Source organism: Alternaria atra, assembly GCF_907166805.1.
Source record: "Alternaria atra isolate CS162 genome assembly, contig: 21, whole genome shotgun sequence".
NCBI lineage: Eukaryota > Fungi > Ascomycota > Dothideomycetes > Pleosporales > Pleosporaceae > Alternaria > Alternaria atra.
Genome location: NW_025091319.1, coordinates 1,553,637 through 1,568,707, shown reverse-complemented (window position 1 = coordinate 1,568,707; position 15,071 = coordinate 1,553,637). Strand labels below are relative to the sequence as shown.

The following is a 15,071-nucleotide window of genomic DNA, read 5'->3' as shown; positions in this document are numbered from 1 at the left end:
CGATCTTGTGACAGTATTCCAGGTCCTGCTGGTTGGCGCATGCCTTTCCGCTCTATACATATATTTCTACTGCTTTTCACCGTGTGGCGGCATAGGTGGAACAAGTCCTGCGAGCATTGAAGGGGTTTGGAGCATATGCTTTTATCCGGGTGCAATATAAACCTAGAGTCTGTGACGTTTAAATGATAGACGACGATGCACAGGAGGATTTTTTTTGTCGTGGCACCCACCTGTGTTGGGTGTTCCTTCGTTGGATGGGACTTCCTATGACGCAGGCTATTGCCGTGTCCGAGGAGAGAAGAAGATGGAGGATGGTAGTAGTAGGATAGATACGAGCCCAATCGAAGCATACAACAACATACGACAATATCTGACTATCCATGCCTCTCACATTAAATGTAAGTAGTTAACGTAAAGTGGTTACTACGTTACGCCATACTTCACACGAGATTGTCATCCTCCTTGTCGTCCTTGTCATCCTCGTGGGTCCAGCCGTCGCGGCTTTGTCGTAAATGATAGTTAGCAAGCGCGCAGAGCTAGAAGCCGAAAGCTCTTTTGAAGTGCGGAGTAAGTCAACTGTCAGTTTAGGGCGCTCAGACATTTTCAGAGACGGGAAGAGGCCGATAGGTTAAGATGGATCAAACAAGCGCCTAGCTAAGACCGAACAAGGGTGGTAATCCGACGTGGCAGTGTTTTTCCAAGCCTTTAGTTGCAGGAGCGAGAGCGAGAGCGAGAGTCGGTAGATTGTACGGGCATTACTACCAGCGAAAAATTGTCCTTCTGTATCGCTATATCTCACGGTTAGCTCACCCGTGCGATGGAATTTACGCTTAGTTCATACCAGGCGAGCTCGGCACGCTGAAGTCGTGAAGACGTGAAGACGCGAGAAGGGAGGCAATGTTTAGGTTCGACATATTTCAGTAAAGTAAAGTATATTCAAACTCAAAGACAACGTCATATATATGATGCATTACCGCTTAAGTGTGTAGCGTCAAACATTGCGTAAGACACCTTTTCTCTGGCTATAGTCATCCGTATGTTTCCACTCCCTTCTCAAATCCCCCTTTTCATCCTATCAGTCGGTATGGGTTCCTAGGTCCAAAGAGATATCCTGATTATCGGCACGGGACCGGCTGGAGCAGCTTTGACATCTTTCTTAGGCCAGGATGATAACGAATATCGCCAATCCCGAGGTTGTTGGATGACTGCTGACCCACAGATGACAGGGCTGAGCGGATTTGTGATATCGAAAGGTCCCTCTACTGCCTTTACACCAAGAGCTCACTGACTCAACCCTTTTGCCTCTGGTAAGATAACCCTGGAGGTGTTTGATATGCCGAACGCTGACTTATTCATCTAGAATGTCTCCGCGATATCGATCTTGAGGATGAAGGGTTGAGACTGGCAATTCGTGGCTCCACGCCTCTTTCCATGCGTTTTTCCCGAAATATGATTGGAGAAAAAGAATATAGGAGGGTCCTGGCATGGCAGGAGGTTCCAGCCAGTGCGGTAATCTCAAAAGAATACCGACCAATTTGAAAGGGGCTTGTCGACTAATTGCTGCTATAAACAGGGTCGAGTAAAGGAAACGACTCCATGCGAATATGTTGACTTGACTCAACGCCACATCGAACCACAACTTTAAACATTGTTTCTCAACCGAACTTATCGAAGCGGAGCGTGTCAGTGACGACCTTGGTACAGGATACGTCTGTGCTGTCCACGATTACATAACGAACCAGCACTTCAATATCCGCACCAAATATCTTTTGGATGCAGATGGGGGACGTAGCCAGATAGCTTGTTCCTTCAACTTCAACTTCTCGATCACTCCAGGAGGCCCCAGGGCTTGCAATGTTCTAATCCGCGCGTAACAGCACTCGAGACCATCTAGCTGTAGTTGATCTGGAACTGGACTACAATCAGAGTTAGATGTAACATACTCCACAAGCGAGTTACACCGAGCTCTTCTTTTCGTTTCATAAGAAAACGAAGACTTGTATCTTTGATAGAGGTTGTTTTGATAGTTACGTATCATCGTTTCCAGTAAAAGAATTACCAGAGAGAACACATGTCTTGTGTCTCTACTGTTGCACATGCAGATGAACGAAGCGCGGTCGACTCAGCTATTGTAACGATGTGTCCCTCTCTATAGTCAAAAGTCTAGGGTAATCGAGCTTTTGTATAGTGGTATGCGGACGAGGGGTTTCTGTAATGACATGAATCCATGCATATGTAGCCTTGCAATAACCACACGAGATAAAGGGGAGGGGAGGGGGGTCAAGCGTTTACTACAGCCCTGGTAGGCACAAACCGTGAATACATACAAAGGCACCATCGTATGTACTATTATGGTAAGTTGATATAAGGAGCGCAGTCTTTATGGGTTGAGAAGTCTGTAAGTAGACAAGCTTTCCATTCCGAACGTGCAGGCAGAGACATGCTGCTACCGTATTTGGAAAATGTGCAAATCTGCTTTATGTGGCGTAATCAACTTCATGCTCCTTGGAAAAAGTAACACACGGGCACGGATCAGCAAGCACGAGTTTAGCACTATTCGCAGTTGTAGAGAGCACGTTAGTATAATGTCGCTGTAACTTACCAACAGCAATCGCGTCATTGCATGGCTCCAACTCCACAATCGCGTGGTCTCTAGCTCAACCTGCCCAATCTAAGAAGACTAAAAATATGCAAGTATGGAAGTATGCCGGGATCCGGACGCTCTAGCCGTGACGTCGAAGAAGCAAAAAAGGCTAGGACCAGGTGCATGTCTGACGATGATCGCCATGGTTCTCGAGATGGCTGTCTCATATTCTCTCCAAAGACTGGTCCAAACTCGAGAGAGAAAAGCTGACAGAGATTGACATCTGTGTTACTGTTCAATCTCCGCTGCCTGTCTTGCGCAGGATTTTTCGGAAGCGCAGATCAGATCCCAAGACGGTGGTCGAAAAAGAGCGTTGTCGGTGCGCGGGTAAGGTGCGTCAATGACGGGAGATGGACCGTTGCCGCGCGTAGAAGGGTATGCTTGTTTTGCGAGGCTTGTGCTTTGCATGGCCATTACTCGTAGACTGCTAGGGAGTTGTATGAGTTGTTCGTGCAACATTGGTTTTGTAGGTTTTAGACGAGCTTGTTGGAAGTTGTTGAGTGATGCCGTGCTCCCTTGCTCCGAACGTTGATGTTCTTGAGATTAGGTACTTGTGGACGCGCCTGACTTGCTGCCGTCTCTGGTGCTTTGGGCTGGCAACTTCGATCTTGTGCAACGATGACTTGCATGTGTGAGAATATACGTGCATGGCGTGTTTCATGAGGGCAAAGGTTGAGTCTATCGTGACGCTGTGCTCTGCGGCAAGAGATGTTGCAACAGCTGGGACAGGCAGCGCCAAGTGGGGGTTGGAGGAGGCTGACCGGCGACTAGTCGTTTCTTTGGAGACAGCGTTTGGGAAGCTAGGGCTCAGGATTAACATGGCATTACCCGATGATATGCAGCGCGTCTGCCCTGCAGTATGTTTCCACGGTGCTGAGGGAACGGCCGCGCATTGCCCAGTCAACGCGATCTGTGTTGATGGGGCATCGGTGGGCATGTGAAATGTGGCGGGGAGAGCCGTAAAGGAAAGCGCGAGCGACCAAGGAAGGTACGAGCGGACCAGGAAGGAGCGATAGCATTGCAGCCACAATGGTGGACGTATAACGCGTGAATAACCGAGTAGACGGTCAGCAGTGCCTGCCGGGGACTGACAGTACTGCTGAGACGGGCGCGGGAAATGTGGAATTAGACATGTCAACTTCCATTGTAGCAACATGGCACACAGCATTGAGTGAGAGACGTTGGAGCTACTGCAAATCGCTACACCTTTCTGGATTGGTGGATGTCAAACGCGCGCGGTGCATGAGTCGGCGGCCTGTAGACGTTGGCGGCGCAAGGACGTCTTTTTGAAACACATTTTGGGGGATGGCAGTGGAGATATAGCCTGGTGTGGAAATTGGCCAGGTGCAAGAGTCTCGCAGGGCTAGCTAGGACTTATCCGCCAGACGTCCACCGGGTCCCATCAGTGCTTCGACTTCTGTACATGTTTCCATCCGTCTCTCACTCTCCACATCATCCTACAGCGCCCACTCTCTCCCTCTCCCATTCTGGCTAGGCGTGCCGGTTAGGTGTATTTGCTGGTTCAGGTGTACTTCCCGGTTGCGCACGCCTGAGGTGTGACGTTGGCACCATTGGACATCAGCAGCCCCCAAGCTGTGCATGCCAGCAATATGGAGTCTTCGTCTAAGAGATTGACCAAAAGAGAGCGCCATCCTCCAATCGCTTACCTGAACAAGTCATCATCCACCTTGAAGAGAGCCCCGTCGGCGGCTTCCTATTTCCAACCCAGCAGCCTTGGCACAGCATCGTCGCTCTCGCCTGCCACCACGCCTGGTGGCTTGTCTCGCAGTCCTTCGCTGAAGCCCGTCCACGAATCGCAAAACCATCACGCCTATGTAGATTATCCCAGGTCGCAGCTTCCGCAGGCCGCGCAACTTCCGCCCGCCTCGGTAGGTCCAACCTTCAATCTGGGCGTCGTTGAGGAAGCCCTGAACGCCTCCTCCAACCGCGGCCCTGCACGAAGGCCAGCCGGCCCACAGCACACGCATAGCGAACAGCCAGCGAGATACCTGCGCCAGTCTCGCTCCTTCACGTCCAAGATGGACACCACCACGACTCCGCCATCTACCCACGCCAACAAGACGAACCGCTACAGCGACGGCAGCGGCGATGCTGCGAAGAAGCGCCTCTCGGGCGGCGCAAAGAAGAAGGGTACCTTTTCCAACTTCATGAGCAGCATGCTGGGCTCGCCGCGCCGCCCAACCATCTCGACGCCCACCAACCCCATGCACGTTACCCACGTTAGCATCGACAACCACACGGGCGAGTACACGGTGGGTGGCATTCCTCATGGACTACGTTCGACTGCGTTCCAGTGCTAATTGTATCCAGGGCCTTCCCAAAGAATGGCAGCGCATGCTCCAGCAGAATGGCATCACCCAGGAGGAACAGAAGCAGCACCCCCAGGCCGTCATGGACGTCGTCAACTTCTACAAGGACAACGCTGAGAAGACCGAGGACGACGCCATCTGGGACAAAATGGGCCCTACGCAGCCTCAGGGATACGCGTACCAGGCCAATGTCACCCAGAACGCAAACTATGGCTCCGCACAGCCCCCCCTCAGTCCTCCACAGAGCCCGCGATTCCCACGGAACGACCAGTCTAGCTTCGAAAACCCGCGCGCGCCCCCTCCAATTCCTCGTAGTATGACCTCGCCCGTTGTCAACTCGCCTCCAGTCAATGTTGCAGCTATGGTGCCCAATCGCCCAGCACCCAGGCCTCCGGGTGCTGCTGCTGGTTCTGCGGCCACCATGCCAACTAGACCTGCTCCAGCGGCTCCAAGTCCGATAATCACGCAGCAACAGATCCCTCGCCAGGAGAACGACTACCCCCAACCCGCTTATGCCCATCCATCTCCCTCGGGAAGCCCCAATGGTACCTCGTCGGCATCCCGTACCCGATCGAATACCACGGGAGGAACACCGCCGCGTTTTGATTCCCCTGCCAGTTCTACCCCGATATCTCCCGCCCAGCAATACCAGCAGCAGCAGCAACAGGCCATGGCCATGGCGACCACGGTGCAGCCGAAGGCTCCCTTGGGGAGGAGCGTTAGCCAAAGGGCTCCGCAACCAAACTACGCACCACCTGTAATCCCTGCGCAATCGCAACCAACGCCTCAACAGGTCTTCGCACAGCAATCGGACCCCCAGAACATCCCATTACCATCGCAACAAGCTCGTGTTGGTCCAGCGCCTCGCCCACGCCAAAGGCCTCGACAGAGCCAGGGGCCTGATATTGTGGCCAAACTCAATGCCATTTGTACCAATGCGGACCCTAGGGAGAGATATCGCAACCTTAGCAAAATCGGTCAGGGTGCTTCTGGTGGCGTTTTCATGGCCTACGAGAATAGCACCAACAAATGCGTGGCCATCAAGCAGATGAACCTCGAGCAGCAGCCCAAGAAGGACCTGATTATCAACGAAATTCTCGTCATGAAAGACAGCAAACACAAGAACATTGTAAACTTCATGGACAGCTTTTTGCTGAGAGGCGATCTCTGGGTAGTCATGGAGTACATGGAGGGCGGAAGTTTGACAGATGTCGTCACTTTCAACATCATGTCGGAAGGGCAAATAGCTGCTGTGTGCAGAGAAGTGAGTTTGCACTTCCCAGTTGAAAGAAGTCTACTAATTATTGCAGACACTGCACGGTTTGCAACATCTGCACTCCAAGGGCGTTATTCACCGAGACATCAAGTCGGATAACATTCTGCTTTCGCAAGAAGGCAACATCAAGCTAAGTATGTCAACCCTAAATTTATCATGCCATGTCAAATCTAACGCATTGTACAGCCGATTTCGGTTTCTGTGCGCAAATCAACGAGAGCCACAACAAGCGCACAACCATGGTGGGTACCCCTTACTGGATGGCTCCCGAGGTTGTGACTCGCAAGGAGTACGGCCGAAAGGTGGATATCTGGTCATTGGGTATCATGTCCATTGAGATGATTGAGGGAGAGCCGCCTTATCTGAACGAGAGCCCGTTGCGAGCACTCTGGCTTATCGCCACCAACGGAACACCGACGATCAAGGAGGAGCACGCCTTGTCGCCTGTGTTCAGGGATTTCTTGGGCTTCTCGCTGAAGGTCGACCCCGACAAGCGAGCTAGTGCTCACGATCTTCTGGTGGTAAGTCCATTCTAGCAGTCCATTTTTAACAACCACTAATAGGATGCAGCACCCCTTCATCCAGACGGCTGAACCACTAGGCACATTAGCGCCACTGGTGCAATCAGCGAGGAAAGCAAGAGCAGAAGAGAGACGGAAGAAGGGTGGTCTGTGAAGTTTCTTATTTCGTTATAAATGTCTCTTAACACCGGAACTTAGGTACGGGCAATGCGCAGACCAACGGCCACGATTCGTCCCACACGAGTACGAATTCGTTTGCTGATTGGTATGGCAAGACGATGGAACTATAAGGAGACAGCATGGTGCAACTCACAGAAACGCACATCCAACCCCAGTGGCGATTCTCGAAGCGACTAGCCTCTCATGGCCGTGTCGCGGCAGCACCACGAGCTCGACAGTCAGTATGCAAAGGTCGAAGCCTCATACTGCTGTTCTACACAACGAGCATTGTCGAGCGAATTAGCAAGCGCGTCCTATCTTGTTCAACAGCTCACACCAACGAGCATATCATTCATGTTGTTTCCAAAGGGTTCGAGTGTCGATGTTCGCATATATCCCTGTCTTGTAATCTGGCAGTTTTGTTGGGTTATAGAAGGACGCGGATCCTTCACACACACGACTGTCTTCTATATATCATGTGCCAATTTTAGTGTCTATACGCTTTGGAGGATTTCCAAACTTGTCCGATGGTGGCATTCTCGGCATACAGAAAAGTCAAATACAAATACGCTTCCTCTGTAACTGCCTTTACTCGGTGTTGATCAGTGAAGATTGTATTGCGATGAGCGTTGGCGTATGCTACTCGGTGGACATGGTGACCTGAGCACTGTGGCTGAGCAGCCGACGCGGTTCTTGTCTGCGTTGATTGGGCCGCCACAGTGTTCGTCATCCGTCACAACCCCGCTAAACTGATTGAGGGCGGCGCAAGTCAGGGCGGAGCTCCCAAGCCGTTGCATACGACACCGAGTTCAACTTGGACTTTCACTCTTACCTATAACAAGTCCCTTTCCCAAAACACCGCACTCTCTTAGTATAAAGCTAGGTGCACTTCCGAGTCATCTGCTAACTTTGCGCTTTCAACTTGATACACTCTCTTCTATTCGCGTATCAACCTTGAGGCACCCGCGCCCTCGGAAAGCTCCCCCCAACGCACTTGGAAGCAGGCAGACGTCATGTTCCGCGCACAATCAAACATCTTCGACGATGTTGTCGTAAAAGCGACAGACGAAAATCTTACGAGCGAGAACTGGGAATACATACTGGTACGGTCCGCATTCGCGAGGCGTTGGGCGGCGAGTTGGACACATGTCGCGACAGTTGTCCAGCCCACGGCCACGTTCCTCTAGGTTCAAACCTACATGACCTTCGCTAACTTACTACACAGGATGTATGCGACAAGGTTGGATCTTCTGACACGGGCGCCAAAGACGCAGTCGCTGCCATGATTAGGCGGCTAGCACACCGAAATGCGAACGTACAACTATATACCCTCGAGCTTGCCAACGCTCTCAGCCAGAACTGCGGGATTCAAATGCATAAGGAGCTTGCCTCGCGAAGCTTTACGGAAGCGCTGTTGAGGCTTGCCAACGACCGCAATACACATCAGCAAGTCAAGGCTAAGATACTGGAGCGCATGGCCGAATGGTCCGACATGTTTGCTCGCGATCCGGACCTGGGAATCATGTCTGGTGCCTACATGAAGCTGAAGTCACAAAGTATGTCGAAACGTGGCGGCGCTGCATGCAGTACTGACTAGCCTTAGATCCTAACCTTCGAGCGCCTTCCAAACCACAGAAAACACAAATATCCGACGTTGACCGCCAAAAGGAGGAGGAGGAGCTACAAATGGCGCTCGCGATGTCCATACGAGAGTCCAAAGGTGCAGCGCCAACGGCTGCCAAGTCCAACACGCCTCAGCAAGGTGGATCTACTTCGAATGCTCAGCCCGAACAGCCTTCGCAACCCCTACCGTCAGGCACAACTGCGGCGACCGTCTCACGCGTACGAGCCCTTTTCGACTTCCAGCCATCAGAGCCCGGCGAACTGCAGTTCCGTAAGGGCGACATCATCGCGGTGCTCGAATCGGTATACAAGGATTGGTGGAAGGGTTCGCTACGCGGGCAGACAGGTATCTTCCCACTTAACTACGTGGAGAAGCTGCAAGACCCGACGCGTGAGGAACTTGAGAGGGAAGCGCAGAATGAGGCTGAGGTGTTCGCACAAATAAGGAATGTGGAAAAGCTGCTGGCACTGCTGAGCACTAGCTCACAGCCAGGTGGCGGTGATGCGCGAGACAACGAAGAGATTACAGAGCTCTACCACTCAACGCTGGCCATCAGACCGAAGTTAATTGAGCTCATTGGAAAGTACTCGCAGAAGAAGGGTAGGTTCAACGTGCGAGTAGTTACGATCAAAAGGCTAACATAAGTAGATGACTTTACGCAGCTGAACGAGAAGTTCATCAAGGCTCGCCGAGACTATGAATCCATGTTGGAGGCGTCCATGTCTCAACCCCAACAACCTGCATACGGCGGCCGTCCTGGATATGGTGCCTACAATGCACCGCCCCCCTCAAACTACCAAGGATACCCACCTGTGTCCTCCACGCCACAACAAGACCCGAATCGTTTCGGCTATGGCGGAGCTCCCCAGCAACATGGCCCTCCTTCTCAAGTACCACCCGTAGGCTCAAGTCCTGCGTTCTTCATGGTTCCTCCAGGCGAACAGCGGACACAGCAGACTCCAAAGCCGGGGCCGCCGTCAGACTCTTACACGCTACCTCCAGGAAGAGTACCAGTAGGAGGGCGACCACAAAGCTACGCACCCCAGGAGCTAGCGACTAGTCAATACGACTCACCTGTGGACAACCGCCAATCTTTCCACGCTCCCAGCCAGCCACCTCAGGGCTATGAACAGAGCGGTTACCCCCAACAGCAAGGTGCTCCACAAGGACCACCCCAAGGACAGCAGAGCCCGTACGAGCAATTGTCCTCCCCGCCTCCACAACAAGTCCAGCAAGAGCAACAGCCTCTATCAGAGCCGTATTCGCAACAGCCACCCCAACAAGGCTATGGATATCCGCCATCGCAGCCCAGCTATGCACCACCTGCTCCACCTGGCGCTACCTCTAGCCCTGCGCCGCCTGCTCAAGGATATCTGCCATATCGTCCCGGAGGACAGGCACCGAGCGCGCCACCTGTGGGTGGAGATGATGCATCTGGTTTCTACCGGTAGAATCGGCCTTGGAGCAAGATTGGAGGATGATATACCATGTAGTTGTCGTAGTTGCAGTGTAGCGTAATACCTGGTTTGCAAAGATCAGAATACTACCAATTTGTAACAACTTTCACCCTTTCACAATTCTTAGCATCTTCACACCCACTATATATCATAGTCGTGCAGACGTTTGTAGTGCACAACAAGCATCATTGTTCGAGTGCGCAGTCTAAATAAGCTTGTTTCATTGGGAGACGCATCACATAATCTCGAGACTCAATCATTCAACTTTACATCTCTGTATTTGTTCCAACAGCTATAGCAATATCCCAATTTTTAGGTTTGACCAAGATGAAGTCATAGATGCTCCTTCCCATGCTGAATTGAACATCCTGCGCCCACAAGATCATTTAAACCCCGAAATATGCCCCCAAGCTTTTAGATAGTAGGTATCATTCATCACATCCCTAAAGATTCAAGAGTCTTGAAAAACCGCCTAAGCGCGCTCCCTACGACCGCCGCCGTTACCACCCCTGGAAACGATATCGAGGATCATCTGGCGTGCCTCCTCGCAGCCATCCTTGGTACCGACAATCTCAATCGCCTCATCCTTGGCTTGGTCGCGGGGCACTTGGATCTTTGTGCCGGTCTTCTTGCGGAGATCGTTAATTGTGGCACCGCCGGGCCCGACAACAAGCCTGGAACATGTCAGTATCACTGCAGCGATGCATTCATTAAATGGTGTAGCTTACCTGTAGCTTCTTGGGTCGGGCAGAATGAGGTAGCCAGTAGAGGAAGGCTTGGATGCAGCCTTGATAGCCTCCTCGAGCCTTTGACGGGCCTTGGGAAGGTTTTCAGTAGGTCCGCGCAGGATCCAGGGGATGGTGGCGGAGAGATCAGCACCCTCCTCCGGAGCGTTGTTGTCGACAATCTCCCATGAGTGCTCATCAGCACCAGTGGTCGCATCGTCGGTGATCAAAGGAAGAGCACCGTTGGCGCCCTTCCTGGACCGTCCAGCCTCGGTTTGGGCAGGCTTCGCGGGGACTTGTTCACCGCCGTGGTCAACGGTAACCTTGTGTTGGTTGCGTAGTTGACGGAAGAACTGGCCGTTATCCGAGATGGTGTGGTGAAGGTGACGGGGAACCTGGATGGTCTCGCCTTCCTGGCCCTTGACAAGCTCGAGGATGTGCTCCTTGGCCTTCTCAACGGCAGCAGGCTCACCAGTAATCTTCACCTGACTACGAGCAGCACCGGTAGTGGTCTGCTTAGGGATGTCGAGCTGGATGCCGAGCTGCGACTCGAGGGAGCGACGTGTCTCGCCACCACGACCAATAAGTAGACGGTGCTTGTCAGGAGAAACTTCGAGGGTCTCAGTAGTCTGGTTCTCTAGCGAGGAGACCTGCGCCTTCAGAGCGGCAACGATCTTCTCCACTACGCTCTTGGGTCCTTCAACACGAATAGCCGACTCGTCAGACTCTGCACGAGGGAAACGCACCATGCGAGCCAAGTCGCGAGAGTTGTCCGGCCCGCCAGCCGAGGTAACGATGGAGCGGATGTTGGCACCACTGCCACCAATGAGGTTCCTGTGGTGCTTCCTGTCAACCTCCAGAGTCTCAACGATGGTATCGTCAAACTCGCGGGCACGCTCTTGTAGGACCTTCTTGGCTGCCTCAACCGCCTTCTTGGTGCCCTTGAGCTTGATCTCTGCGCGGCCGGATGGGTCAGCACCATCGCGTGCACCAGGAACGTCAATCTGGCAGCCAGTCTCGAGGCGGAGGTTCTCCATCTCGCGACCGCCTGATCCGATCAGACGAGGGATGTTGCTCTGAGCGACCGAGACGGTGTCGCTGAAAGAGTTGTCCTTGATGTACTGGAGCAGACTAAGCACCTCGTCGCGGGCTTCATCTGCACCCTTCCTGGGACCTCGAACAATGACTTCGTCTTGGTTCTGACCAGAACGAACGTTCTTCTGTGATGATGCATCTCCCGCCTCGTCATCGTGTTGTGCGCGTCGAGGAAAGTTGATGCGTACACCATAGCGGTCTTGCAGACGCTCGACTTGCTTGCCGCCGGCACCGATCAGGTCACGGTGGAACTGAGGCGCAACCTTCAAGACATGGGTAGCCTCGTCTTCGAGCTTCTTCGCCATGTCAAGGATGTCCTTCTTGCATTGCTGAGCCTTGGCTGAAGGTCCCTTCAGCTCAACCTTTCCGTCGTTGATTTGAACATCAACGTCGTACTTCTGGCGCAAACGCTGGATGTTCTCTCCACCCTTGCCAACGAGGTGGCTGGCATACTTCTGGGGGTAATCAAAGGTAGTTACGTGGTTGCGCTCAAGCTCATCCTTCTCAGCTTGCTCGATGAAAGCGAGAATCTTGGCGTTGAGTTCATCAACAGCGTTTGATGGTCCGCGAATGGCAAAGCTGTTGTTTGAGCGGCTGTGGGGCTCCGGTCGTCGCTGGCCAAACAGGGCCTGGACGGGAACTTGGTCAGGGTTGAGGCCCTGCTGCTGCTCATTGACGAACTGCTCAATCTTGCGGTGGAACTTGGGGTTAGATTCCAGACCACGAGTATCGATTTGTGGTTGGTTCTTGGTCAGACCAAGGATGAAGCGCTGCGCATCTTGCAGACCTTGCTGGTATGCCTTGACCTCAGCTGGGGAGGGTCGGCCACGAGGAATAGCGTACTCGTCGTATGGGGTCTGACCCTCGTAGACGAGAATCAACTCTGGTGATTGCTCGGTCTCGTCAGGGAAGACAATGTGAACACCATGGTCCTGTCGGACCTTGGGTGCGTTCTGCTGTCGCAAGAACTGGTGGTAGAAAGGATCAACGTCCATGGTCGCAAAACGGCTAGGCGGGTGCGACTGAAAGACGCTCATGATGTCGCCACGGGCCTTCATGCTGTTCTTTCCATCGCGAGCGTAGATCTCCCATCCGGTTGGGGCATCACGGTCTGTAGGAACGACGATGCTAGCCTCGTGCATGCGCTCAAGGTCAGCCAGAGCCTTCCGTTGGCGCAAGTAGCGCGTGAGGTTGTGGGCGTGTGCTTGTGAGTTGGGACCCTTGTGTTCACGAGCAGCATCCGCAGTAGCCATGGTCATGCTAGCAGCAAGGTCTTCAAGCTTGTTGATACCCTGCTCAATCTTGTTGAGCGGACCGACAATGTAGACGGTCTCGCTGTCGTCGGAGCTTGGAGGCAGGACAATGCTGCAACCAGTCTCCTCGAGGAAATCATGAATAGAGTTACCCCGGTCACCAACAATGAATTGGTGTCGGCCGCGCTCGATGGATCGTTGCTCAATAGCCAGTTGTTGGCGGAGTTGCTGAGCACGACGTTCAAGCTCAGCCTGGATCTGCTGTGCGGCGGCGCGGTCACCAGAGACTTGGATGGGGAAGTTCGCCTGGGGAGCGAACTGGGCGGGTTGACCACGAGTCGCCTGGGGAGGTGCCTGAGATTGCCAGGTGTGGTACTGAGGGATCTGAATGTTGACATCACGACCCTGGACAAGCCTGTCGGTATGGACATTGTTGGGACCAGCGAGGAAAGGATAGAACTCGGCAGGAATGTCCTTGAGACGGAGGTTCACAGTCGAGGTGCGCTCGTTGACAATAGCATCAATCTCACGACGAGCCATCTCAGCAGTCAAGGCGTTACCCTCAATGTGGACATTGACAACGGTATCCTCATCCTCGCCCGGCTCGGCCTTGGGGACCTGGATGCGGGCGCCGGTGCGCTTGCTGATTTCCTGGATCTTGGAACCTTGACGACCAATGATGTGGGCGCGAACAGAGGCGGGGACGGGGACATCGACGGATTGCTGGCGAGGGTTAGCTTTGTGTTTAGATGAGTTGGCAGCTGACTTGCCTTTGAGCCGACTTCGTTGGCGACTTCCTTGAGAGCTTGCCTGACCGCTTCAACGGGACCGGTGGCCTCGAAGATGAGTGCTCCCTGACCCTGCTTGTAGTCAAGCTTGGCCTTGGAGCGCCTGTTGATATCGCGGACAATCTCATTGATGGGCTTCTTCAGCTCACCACGAGGAGCGACCTGGTTGGCAGCGAGAGAAATGCGCTCCGTGTGCTTGCCGGGGATGTTCATGGACGGGAGGGCGGGGCCACGGGTGGGAATAGACTGGGCAGAGCCATTTGCAGTGCCATTGGCGCCGTTGGAGGTGACAGAGGCAGGCTTCTTGCCCCAGGTAGGCGCAACAGAAGCCTGAGCTCGAGGCTTGACGGGGCCGAGAGCCGGGAAGGCCTCCTCGGACTGAGTGTTGAGCGCGGGCTTCTTCGGGGCGGCAGGAGCGTCTTCGGCCTTTTGCTTGCCAGCAGCCTTCTCGCTGAGAGGAGCAGCGGCATCGGCATCAGGCTTGGCGGAGGCAGGAGGATGGGTGAGGTCCTCCTCGTCGGGCACGTCCTCGACAGTGACATGGTGGTCGGCATGTTCCTGCATAAGCTTCTGCGCCGGGGTCAGACCCTCGGTGGCAGAGCTAGCGACTGCTTCAGATGCCATGGTTGAGTATAAACCGTTTCGAGATAACCAAAGGGCGTTCGCGTGGACGGTGGGTGGTGAAGCTTAGAAGCTTGGAGCCAGCTTGATGTCGTGGGAAATATCGGTGAGAGATGCAGTCCTGTTCTGCGAGGTGAGGGTCAGCGGGTGGTTGAGAAGGCCAGGGTAGAAAGAGGGTAGAGATGGTGCAGTCGCTTTCTCGCTGGGGACTTTAGTGCGTTGGCTGTGCGTACCAGGTAATGCAATGGGGCTGTTGTCACTCGGAGCTTAGCCAGGGAATAGTTGCGCAGGGTCTCGGAATTAATTGGTTGCCGTTTCTTAGCAGGCCATAACGTGAAGTAAGAGACGGTGCGGGCTCAATTGAATATATAGACGACTACTACAACTGTACAAGCCAGACTCGATGGATGCAATGGTGAAGAGAGAGAGTTGCACATGTGGCATTCTCGACGTCTGCTCTAGAATGTCCGCGAACTTACTCGGACCCCTGCAGCTGCTTCCCGGTCCCCACTAATTCCAATCCCGTAAAGCTAAGAGGCCGCTAACCTCCACACATTTCCTCTACCACACCTCCTACA

At 53.5% G+C, this 15,071-nt stretch overlaps 3 protein-coding genes across 3 annotated transcripts; 2 read left to right on the top strand and 1 right to left on the bottom strand.

Annotated features, from left to right (window-relative positions):
• Positions 1-4,254: 4,254 nt before the first annotated feature.
• ALTATR162_LOCUS945 (uncharacterized protein) lies at positions 4,255-6,925 on the top strand (the record flags this gene model as incomplete). The annotated part of the gene is made up of 5 exons (XM_043308540.1): positions 4,255-4,917; positions 4,976-6,238; positions 6,285-6,384; positions 6,437-6,771; positions 6,821-6,925. The coding sequence occupies 5 exons, from the start codon at positions 4,255-4,257 to the stop codon at positions 6,923-6,925; spliced, it is 2,466 nt and encodes an 821-aa protein (XP_043164475.1).
• A 1,018-nt stretch (positions 6,926-7,943) lies between these two features.
• ALTATR162_LOCUS944 (uncharacterized protein) lies at positions 7,944-10,005 on the top strand (the record flags this gene model as incomplete). The annotated part of the gene is made up of 4 exons (XM_043308539.1): positions 7,944-8,033; positions 8,156-8,486; positions 8,534-9,154; positions 9,203-10,005. 4 exons carry the CDS (start codon positions 7,944-7,946, stop codon positions 10,003-10,005), a joined length of 1,845 nt encoding a protein of 614 aa, XP_043164474.1.
• Positions 10,006-10,483: 478 nt separating this feature from the next.
• ALTATR162_LOCUS943 (uncharacterized protein) lies at positions 10,484-14,496 on the bottom strand (the record flags this gene model as incomplete). Its single annotated transcript, XM_043308538.1, has 3 exons — positions 10,484-10,685; positions 10,740-13,807; positions 13,867-14,496. 3 exons carry the CDS (start codon positions 14,494-14,496, stop codon positions 10,484-10,486), a joined length of 3,900 nt encoding a protein of 1,299 aa, XP_043164473.1.
• Between the last annotated feature and the right edge of the window lie 575 nt (positions 14,497-15,071).